Below are 10,335 nucleotides of genomic sequence, written 5' to 3'. Positions count from 1 at the left end.
CTGAGGGGGCGTGGCAATGGGCGGTTCTGAATGGACAGTGCGGATATCACATGACGCGGTGGGTGCGCTGTTTTCCAAACAGACTCTAGTCGGCTTGCCATCTGGGTGTTTTGGTGTCCCGGGCGTCGCTGACACACATGGTCCTGCTCCGGCAATTCACCTTGGCCATCAGCGCCGCGGTGGCAGCCCTGGGCTCCCTGCTGTTCATCGGCTGGAACTACTTCTACAGGAGGCGGTTACCGGTATGCGAGTCGGGGCCCCGCCGCCCTGCAGCCAGACAGGTGAGGAAGCAGGAGCCTGGGAGCGGGGTGATTGGCTGAGGCAATGGCTGCTTACTATCGAGCGAGGCTGGAAATGATATAGTGACATACATACGTCATTATACTGTGGACCGCTTGAGCCGGACTCGCTTTGGAATAGATCGACCATGTCCGTATTCGCTCATGCAGCAGGAGTTCTAAATGACCGTGTCAAAAAAGCGATCATGCAAAGGAACCCAGCGCATGTAGAGATGTGAAATAATAAATAACACCCATGCATTCCACTGGGGTGGAAATAAGCCTCCTATTGCACAGCGGTTTCACCCATTCCAGCTTTGACTTCAGGCTCGATTAGCCGCAGTGTAGGGGTGTGTTAGTAAGCTCATAGTAAAAGCAGGAATGGATCAGACTGCCGTGCAATGGGAGTGGTATTCCCATCCCCGGGAGTGCTGTGTTTGGGTTTTGCGGGGCCCTGCAGTGCTTGCTGACGCGTGTGTCTGGCAGGTGTGTCGGGAGAGGCAGGTGCTGGTGCTGGGGCTGGATGGAGCTGGGAAGAGCAGTGTGCTGCGGTGCCTCTCTGGAGCAGGGGTGAGCCGAGGCTCTGGACCCACCTGGGGCTTCAATACGGTCTGTGTCAACATCCCGGGCTGCCAGCTGCACTTCCTGGAAAGTGAGTGAGCTTCCTTCTACAACAGGGAGAAGGGGGGGAGAGGGGACTATTACATGGGTCAGAATACATTCTCACACATAATCTACGTCTCGATGGATTTGGGCAGTAACGCACGAGCGGTGCCTATGCACAGACACACCGCTGGATGTGTGGCAGTAATGTCTGTTTGACTGAGAGCTGAGCTCACTGCGCCTCCCATTACTCTGGGAAATGTGTTTGCATTACCATACTGTCAAGACAGACTGCTAATCCCAACAGCCCAGTTAGTAGCAGTGTGTGTGAGTGCGGATTCCTGTGCGCAGGGTTCATGCAGTGTGTGTGAGTGCTGATTCCTGTGCGCAGGGTTCGTGCAGTGTGTGTGTGAGTGCTGATTCCTGTGCGCAGGGTTCATGCAGTGTGTGTGTGAGTGCTGATTCCTGTGCGCAGGGTTCATGCAGTGTGTGTGCGAGTGCTGATTCCTGTGCGCAGGGTTCATGCAGTGTGTGTGTGAGTGCTGATTCCTGTGCGCAGGGTTCATGCAGTGTGTGTGTGAGTGCTGATTCCTGTTTGCAGGGTTCATGCAGTGTGTGTGTGAGTGCTGATTCCTGTGCGCAGGGTTAATGCAGTGTGTGTGTGAGTGCGGATTCCTGTGCGCAGGGTTCATGCAGTGTGTGTGAGTGCTGATTCCTGTTTGCAGGGTTCATGCAGTGTGTGTGTGAGTGCTGATTCCTGTGCGCAGGGTTCATGCAGTGTGTGTGTGAGTGCTGATTCCTGTTTGCAGGGTTCATGCAGTGTGTGTGAGTGCTGATTCCTGTGCGCAGGGTTCATGCAGTGTGTGTGAGTGCTGATTCCTGTGCGCAGGGTTCATGCAGTGTGTGTGCGAGTGCTGATTCCTGTGCGCAGGGTTCATGCAGTGTGTGTGAGTGCTGATTCCTGTTTGCAGGGTTCATGCAGTGTGTGTGTGAGTGCTGATTCCTGTGCGCAGGGTTCATGCAGTGTGTGTGAGTGCTGATTCCTGTTTGCAGGGTTCATGCAGTGTGTGTGTGAGTGCTGATTCCTGTTTGCAGGGTTCATGCAGTGTGTGTGTGAGTGCTGATTCCTGTGTGCAGGGTTCGTGCAGTGTGTGTGAGTGCTGATTCCTGTGTGCAGGGTTCATGCAGTGTGTGTGTGAGTGCTGATTCCTGTGCGCAGGGTTCATGCAGTGTGTGTGTGAGTGCTGATTCCTGTTTGCAGGGTTCATGCAGTGTGTGTGTGAGTGCTGATTCCTGTGTGCAGGGTTCGTGCAGTGTGTGTGTGAGTGCTGATTCCTGTTTGCAGGGTTCATGCAGTGTGTGTGAGTGCTGATTCCTGTGCGCAGGGTTCATGCAGTGTGTGTGTGAGTGCTGATTCCTGTGCGCAGGGTTCATGCAGTGTGTGTGAGTGCTGATTCCTGTGCGCAGGGTTCATGCAGTGTGTGTGAGTGCGGATTCCTGTGCGCAGGGTTCATGCAGTGTGTGTGTGAGTGCTGATTCCTGTGCGCAGGGTTCATGCAGTGTGTGTGTGAGTGCTGATTCCTGTTTGCAGGGTTCATGCAGTGTGTGTGTGAGTGCTGATTCCTGTTTGCAGGGTTCATGCAGTGTGTGTGTGAGTGCTGATTCCTGTGTGCAGGGTTCATGCAGTGTGTGTGAGTGCTGATTCCTGTGTGCAGGGTTCATGCAGTGTGTGTGAGTGCTGATTCCTGTTTGCAGGGTTCATGCAGTGTGTGTGTGAGTGCTGATTCCTGTGCGCAGGGTTCGTGCAGTGTGTGTGTGAGTGCTGATTCCTGTGCGCAGGGTTCATGCAGTGTGTGTGAGTGCTGATTCCTGTGCGCAGGGTTCGTGCAGTGTGTGTGAGTGCTGATTCCTGTTTGCAGGGTTCATGCAGTGTGTGTGAGTGCTGATTCCTGTGCGCAGGGTTCATGCAGTGTGTGTGTGAGTGCTGATTCCTGTGCGCAGGGTTCATGCAGTGTGTGTGAGTGCTGATTCCTGTTTGCAGGGTTCATGCAGTGTGTGTGAGTGCTGATTCCTGTTTGCAGGGTTCATGCAGTGTGTGTGTGAGTGCTGATTCCTGTGTGCAGGGTTCATGCAGTGTGTGTGAGTGCTGATTCCTGTTTGCAGGGTTCATGCAGTGTGTGTGAGTGCTGATTCCTGTTTGCAGGGTTCATGCAGTGTGTGTGTGAGTGCTGATTCCTGTGCGCAGGGTTCATGCAGTGTGTGTGTGAGTGCTGATTCCTGTGTGCAGGGTTCATGCAGTGTGTGTGAGTGCTGATTCCTGTTTGCAGGGTTCATGCAGTGTGTGTGAGTGCTGATTCCTGTTTGCAGGGTTCATGCAGTGTGTGTGAGTGCTGATTCCTGTGTGCAGGGTTCATGCAGTGTGTGTGTGAGTGCTGATTCCTGTGCGCAGGGTTCATGCAGTGTGTGTGAGTGCTGATTCCTGTGCGCAGGGTTCATGCAGTGTGTGTGAGTGCTGATTCCTGTTTGCAGGGTTCGTGCAGTGTGTGTGTGAGTGCTGATTCCTGTGTGCAGGGTTCATGCAGTGTGTGTGAGTGCTGATTCCTGTGTGCAGGGTTCATGCAGTGTGTGTGTGAGTGCTGATTCCTGTTTGCAGGGTTCATGCAGTGTGTGTGAGTGCTGATTCCTGTGCGCAGGGTTCATGCAGTGTGTGTGAGTGCTGATTCCTGTGCGCAGGGTTCATGCAGTGTGTGTGTGAGTGCTGATTCCTGTGCGCAGGGTTCATGCAGTGTGTGTGTGAGTGCTGATTCCTGTTTGCAGGGTTCATGCAGTGTGTGCGCTTGCTTGTTTGACAGTCGGTGGCAGTGTGAACCTGCGCACGTACTGGACACAGTACCTACAGAGCGCGCACGTCCTGGTCTACGTGGTGGACTCCGCTGATAAAGAGCGCCTCCCTCTGGCCAAGGCGGAACTGCACCGACTCATGGCAGCGGACTCACAGCTGCCCCTGGTAGTGCTGGGGAACAAGCAGGTGAGGCTTTATTCTTTTCAAGCGCGATGACTTCTGATATATATTAAAATAAAAAACCAAGTGAGCTCGATGAAGTAAAGATATTGAATGTAATGAATCTATGACACTGTACAGTGCAATACAAACGGACCTCCACTCAGACAGCTCCCCTCTCGTGAGCTCACAGGCCACTGACCTTGAGACTGATTCCTGTGTGTTCAGAATCTGTGGTTAAATAAGCATGATTAAACAGTACAGCTCATTGTAATGTGACGTCATTCCCATCTGATACAAAAGCCAGTCCCTCTTTGAAAACAGTACTGGGAGCAAACTCTTTTTACTAACTCAGTTGTGGACCCTGTTTCTGACTGTCCCTCCCCAGGATAGACGTGCAGCCCTCCGTGCCCCTGAGCTGCAGGAAGCCTTGTCCCTGGACGCTGTGGGGGATGAGAGGAAGTGCTTCCTGCTGGCTGTGCAGCTGGATTGGGACGGTGTGGAGCTCCCTCACAGCCTGAGGGAGCTGCAGGAGCTGCTGCTGCAGCTGCTCTCCCTGCGCTGAGGTCAGCAGGCAGGGGGAGAAGGAGTTTTCAGAGCCGTTCCATAAATAACTTGAAGCATCAAGTCACCGGACGTTTTTAAACTGGACTTGCAACGCCACCCATCTGTGTACGTTGGAGTTATGAAACTAGTTCAGAACACAGCTTGTTATGTGCAATGCTTTGTAGAACCACCAGAGGGAGCTAGAGTGCCTCAAGGAGACTTGAGCGGAGCTTCAGAACAGCCACACTTGCACAAAGCCGCCTGTGTTTAAGCTGAAGAAACACATTCAAAATGGTTATCAAGGATTGCAAGGTTTTTTTTTTTAATTATTTTGCACGTTTCAAAGTGAATATGTAATTCGTTTTAGACACTATGTTTAAACAGGTGTTTTAGACCCTCACAGGGACCCCATGGTGAATGTGTGAAGTGTGTTTTCAATGTATTATTCAAACTCGTGCCCATTGCTGGATCCGCGTTAACAAACCATTCAGCTGCACTGATATCTGCTTGGAACGCAGTCCTTAAAATACAATTCTGGGAAATGGATCGGCATTACAGAATGGTGTCTTTGTGAGACGCATGGGCTGCACACAAACCTGATTAAACACAACTAGAAACTTTAACTGAGCAGAGAGCGACCATCATGAAAGATCTGAAAAATGTAAGATATTACTCTGAATTAACAGAGGGGCAGGGACAGGGAACTGCACATCATTACTGAACTAGATACACACCAAATGACTTCCACAAAGAAACAAATCATCTACATTCCTCTCGTCGCACTCTCAAGTTACTTTACTTTTCAACTTTGACCCTTGAACACGTTGTACCAGTCTGTCCCGGTTCCATTGAACACGTTGTACCAGTCTGTCCCGGTTCCATTGAACACGTTGTACCAGTCTGTCTCGGTTCCATTGAACACGTTGTACCAGTCTGTCCCGGTTCCATTGAACACGTTGTACCAGTCTGTCTCGGTTCCATTGAACACGTTGTACCAGTCTGTCTCACTTCCATTGAACACGTTGTACCAGTCTGTCCCGGTTCCATTGAACACGTTGTACCAGTCTGTCCCGGTTCCATTGAACACGTTGTACCAATCTGTCCCGGTTCCATTGAACATGTTGTACCAATCTGTCTTGGTTCCATTGAACACGTTGTACCAGTCTGTCTCAGTTGTTCCATTGAACATTCCTTTTTCCCCAGTCCCTGTCCGAAGTCTTCCGCGTTGGAAGCTAATTCATGTGTTGGTTGTTTTTGTCTGCTATGTATACTCCCTATTATTAACAAAGACCAAATGCCTAAAATCTTATTTTTGATCTTACTACATGTTGATGTTGCCTTAACGCTGTGTGAACATTTTGGGGCCTCCTCAGAGTTGCATGCAGGGCAGTCTTAAAACGCACAGCCAGGGCTGTCACTGTACTTTGTAACGACCAACAGACCTGCCAAAGTCTTTCTGATTGAATCCAAGCCACGGTCTGTTTCAGATGCAGACCAGGCATAGTTCAATGTGTAACCGAATCCAGGACATTAGGTTGCACTTTTTTTTAACACGAATGCTCTCTATTGTTTTTTGAGTATTTGTTTAAGTAGTCATGGAGGGCATTTTTACGTGAATCACTGTATTTCAATCAGAACTGCACTTTTCAAACGGTGTTACTTCATGATTTCAGAACTCGATCCTACATTATCATGTTCCAGTAAAGCACTGCTTTGTTCAAATTGTTATTTTTATTGCCATTATTCTATTTGTTGTTTAAATGTCACAATAGGAAACCTCTGCTACCTCAAACTTGGTGATGTACTACTGATAAAAAAAAAAGAAGTTTACACTGCTGTACGATTAACAGAAATTAAAATGAATTCTTGAACGCAGTGTGTGTTTATTACTGGGTAGTGAAGCTGTGTAACATTGCAGGATCAACACCGACAGGACGCACCATCTAGAATTGACAAGACTGGTTTAATCGAAGGAGTTCTACCCATGCTGCTGTGGACTGTTAGCAGAAACAATAGATTTATTTGGGGGGTTCGTGGTTGAGTTCCACGGTGAGTATCCAAAGGGAACCCCTCTAAGAGATGACCTTCTGCACACAGCAGAGAAGCACTTTGTACAACACAATGGTTTTTTTCCATTTGTCAGATTTTTGGTTAAACACATTTATACAGCCAAGCTGTGATACACAAACATGGTAAACTGTGCATCAATCCATCAAACTTTCATCAGTACCTGATCAACTCAAAGGAGATGAATATCAGAAACTTAAAATGCCCTTAAATGACACAGTTTATTGGAGCTAAGGAAAGTACATTGATTCGACACCTTTGTCTACAACAGGTATCAAACATTGCAGGGTGAATAGCCCAGCTAGTCTTTCAGTCAGGAAGAGAAATCCCTGCAGCACCAGAGCCCTGGGCAGCGCAGACTAGGACAGCACCAGAGCCCTGGGCAGCGCAGACTGGCACAGCACCAGAGCCCTGGGCAGCGCAGACTAGGACAGCACCAGAGCCCTGGGCAGCGCAGACTAGGACAGCACCAGAGCCCTGGGCAGCGCAGACTGGCACAGCACCAGAGCCCTGGGCAGCGCAGACTGGCACAGCACCAGAGCCCTGGGCAGCGCAGACTGGGACAGCACCAGAGCCCTGGGCAGCGCAGACTGGGACAGCACCAGAGCCCTGGGCAGCGCAGACTGGCACAGCACCAGAGCCCTGGGCAGCACAGACTGGCACAGCACCAGAGCCCTGGGCAGCGCAGACTAGGACAGCACCAGAGCCCTGGGCAGCGCAGACTAGGACAGCACCAGAGCCCTGGGCAGCGCAGACTGGGACAGCACCAGAGCCCTGGGCAGCGCAGACTGGCACAGCACCAGAGCCCTGGGCAGCGCAGACTAGGACAGCACCAGAGCCCTGGGCAGCGCAGACTGGGACAGCACCAGAGCCCTGGGCAGCGCAGACTGGCACAGCACCAGAGCCCTGGGCAGCGCAGACTGGGACAGCACCAGAGCCCTGGGCAGCGCAGACTGGGACAGCACCAGAGCCCTGGGCAGCGCAGACTGGGACAGCACCAGAGCCCTGGGCAGCGCAGACTAGGACAGCACCAGAGCCCTGGGCAGCGCAGACTGGGACAGCACCAGAGCCCTGGGCAGCGCAGACTGGCACAGCACCAGAGCCCTGGGCAGCGCAGACTGGCACAGCACCAGAGCCCTGGGCAGCGCAGACTGGCAAAGCACCAGAGCCCTGGGCAGCGCAGACTGGCACAGCACCAGAGCCCTGGGCAGCGCAGACTAGGACAGCACCAGAGCCCTGGGCAGCGCAGACTGGGACAGCACCAGAGCCCTGGGCAGCGCAGACTGGGACAGCACCAGAGCCCTGGGCAGCGCAGACTGGGACAGCACCAGAGCCCTGGGCAGCGCAGACTGGCGCAGCACCAGAGCCCTGGGCAGCGCAGACTGGGACAGCACCAGAGCCCTGGGCTGCGCAGACTAGGACTGGTCCATTTTCTTTTTGTTCAGAGACTGCATGAATGCCTCGCACTCCTGGGGGTGGTAGCGTTTGTACAGCTCCACTTTCCTCCGGATCTGTTTGGGTGTGTCCTGGTAGTAATTCTTCTCGTCCTTTGCCATTTCCTTCAAATCACAGAGAGAGAGAGAGAGAGAGAGAGAGAGAGAGGAGATGCATTAGCACATCAGAGTGCAATAAAACAGACTGAAGACACTGAGCAAAACTTCTAGTCAAAATGTTTGTCACTGAAGTTTCTTTCAGTAGTTCTACAATACAAATAATTCATAATAAATGAAAAGACTACAGCTACAGCACTGTGCAGTTTACTTACTAGGGGGCATAACAATTCACTGTATCGATGAATCGTGATACTTTCTTTACATGACATTCGTACCATAGAGGTATCGTTTGTATTGCGATTCAAGACCGCAAGCACAGCTCATTGTAATTCTCCAAATGTTTCGCGAATAGAGAGTAAGTATGTTTTATAGTATTAATACAGCTCCCGATCTCATTTCTTTTTTGTCTCTTAAAACAGTCCAGCACTAAATGACCATATGAAACGTGCTAACGGGACGGTCAGCCTCGTACCTTGTAATTGTCTCTGTGATGCTTGATCATGTACTGCACGTACTCAATCATGTCTCTGGAGATCGAGTGTGTGTCCTTCTCTGGGAGACTGGCCTCCGCGACCAGGGCTGTGGAACAGAAAGAACCAGGAGGAAAGGGCATGAACGCTTCATAAGAGCCTGTATGTATCGAAGAGCAGTACTAAGCACTTCACACACCCCGTGCACAACACGCTACACACACACCGTGCACAACACGCTACACATACACCGCACACAACACGCTACACACGTTTTAATAATGCAATTCCTTGTTCTTACCATTCACAACGTAAGGTTTCTTCACCAGCGCTCCACTCGCCTCCGAGGGATCGATCTCCATTGGTGCCACCTGCAAACAAAACACACAACCGGTCACAGCCACAGCATAACCTGTAACTCCAAAATACATCGTCTGAAAGAGGCATTATACAGGGTGGAGACCAGACTCCCACTGCATAGCAGATTAACCCACTCCAGGTTTCAATACGAGGTCGATTAGCGACAGTGTGCAAGCTCAGGTGTGTCTTATTAAACTCCTACTAAAACCAGGAGTGGATCACACTGTTATGCAATGGGAGTTTTATTTCCAGCCCTGCTTGTACTGTGTACGCACCTTTTTCCTGAGGACGGGGAGCGCCTTGTTCGGGTCAAACGCCAGGCCCATTTCTGCCAGGTTCTGAGACACGGACTTCTTCTCATTCCACGCATTCCTGAGCTGGGCACTGAACAGGAGACACGACACGAACCGGAACACGATCAACTCACTGATATCAATGTACAGACACCAGCAAAACCTAGCAGGAGTCTGAGCTAAATCCACAGCGGCAATAACACTGAAATCAATTAACCATTACAGTACAATGACAAATATTAGACATGTAAAACTACTGTGATATGTATTGACGATACAGTTGTAACAAGTTAACTTTTTTAAAAGTAAACATTGCAAATGGGCTGCACAGGAAACCTGCATGTCCCCTTCTCACGGGAATATATTAAAAACCACAAAAACAAGGCGTCCTCCGCGTCGGGTATTGAGGAAATCACAAATGCGTTGACTCGCAACCAGTTTGCTGTTCAGAGGCCTGTGTCGTCCTTATCAAACCGTTAACAAAATCAAATGTGATACTAGTGATATGAACAGACAGGTCTGAGACTGGCTTTAATATATAACACGAGTGTTTTGTCACTGCTTGTTTTGGGCAGTACGGTTCTAAAGCTGTAATGTCTATCTCCTCCAGCCCGCGGTAGTCCCGACAGAACGCAGCCCGTGTTGACGCACTCGTGGCCGGCCTCACTCACCACTCAATCCTCGGCGCCGCGGCTTTTATCGCTTTTGTTTTTAACTTCCTCCTGTTTGTGCTGTAATTGAACTTCTTCCTCTTGTTTGCTCCTTTTGCTTTCGGCATGCTGCTGGTAGTATCAGTGTTATTATTGTAATGTAAACAGATTTCAGGGGACGGTGCTGCTTTACTCTCTCCCGTCTCACACGTGTTGTCGCCCAATCATCTGTGCATGTGTGTCTGACCTGCGACCCTTCACCTCGTTAATATTAATGAGAAGGCGGGGGATCTTTTTGTGATCTGCGCAGTTCTGTGCAGCCGACCGCTAGACGCAGCTTCGGCAATGCTGGCTGCGCAGATCTTGCAGCCGAACACGCAGCTAGTTTTACAGATTTGTCTGAAGCTCAATGTTTAGGACCTATCTTCTACCTATCTAGCGAACACGAGAGAATGGTCTTAACATCCCACAAGCTCTTAAGGCACACAAGGAATCCAGCGCTTGTTCAAACGGT

General features: G+C 50.6%; 2 protein-coding genes across 3 annotated transcripts; one reads left to right on the top strand and one right to left on the bottom strand.

Moving 5' to 3' along the window:
• The first annotated feature begins 31 nt into the window (after positions 1-31).
• Positions 32-6,702, top strand: LOC117413509 (ADP-ribosylation factor-like protein 9). 2 transcript variants are annotated; one of them, XM_058997228.1, is made up of 4 exons: positions 32-281; positions 765-930; positions 3,734-3,909; positions 6,347-6,702. In XM_058997228.1, the coding sequence occupies exons 1-4, from the start codon at positions 138-140 to the stop codon at positions 6,467-6,469; spliced, it is 609 nt and encodes a 202-aa protein (XP_058853211.1). In that variant the 5' UTR covers positions 32-137; the 3' UTR covers positions 6,470-6,702. The 2 variants fall into 2 exon arrangements, with proteins under 2 accessions (XP_058853211.1, XP_058853210.1); XM_058997227.1 differs by lacking the exon at positions 6,347-6,702 and adding an exon at positions 4,271-6,299 and having other exon boundaries at positions 34-281.
• Positions 6,698-10,072, bottom strand: LOC117431508 (nucleolar protein 16-like). The gene is made up of 5 exons (XM_058997229.1): positions 9,843-10,072; positions 9,154-9,262; positions 8,820-8,889; positions 8,521-8,627; positions 6,698-8,054 (listed from the first exon to the last, which is right to left on the bottom strand). Exons 1-5 carry the CDS (start codon positions 9,947-9,949, stop codon positions 7,911-7,913), a joined length of 537 nt encoding a protein of 178 aa, XP_058853212.1. The 5' UTR covers positions 9,950-10,072; the 3' UTR covers positions 6,698-7,910.
• Between the last annotated feature and the right edge of the window lie 263 nt (positions 10,073-10,335).

The sequence above is a fragment of the Acipenser ruthenus genome, chromosome 23 (assembly GCF_902713425.1).
Source record: "Acipenser ruthenus chromosome 23, fAciRut3.2 maternal haplotype, whole genome shotgun sequence".
NCBI lineage: Eukaryota > Metazoa > Chordata > Actinopteri > Acipenseriformes > Acipenseridae > Acipenser > Acipenser ruthenus.
Note: the sequence above shows the minus strand (reverse complement) of the source record. Positions and strands in the feature narration are given on the sequence as shown.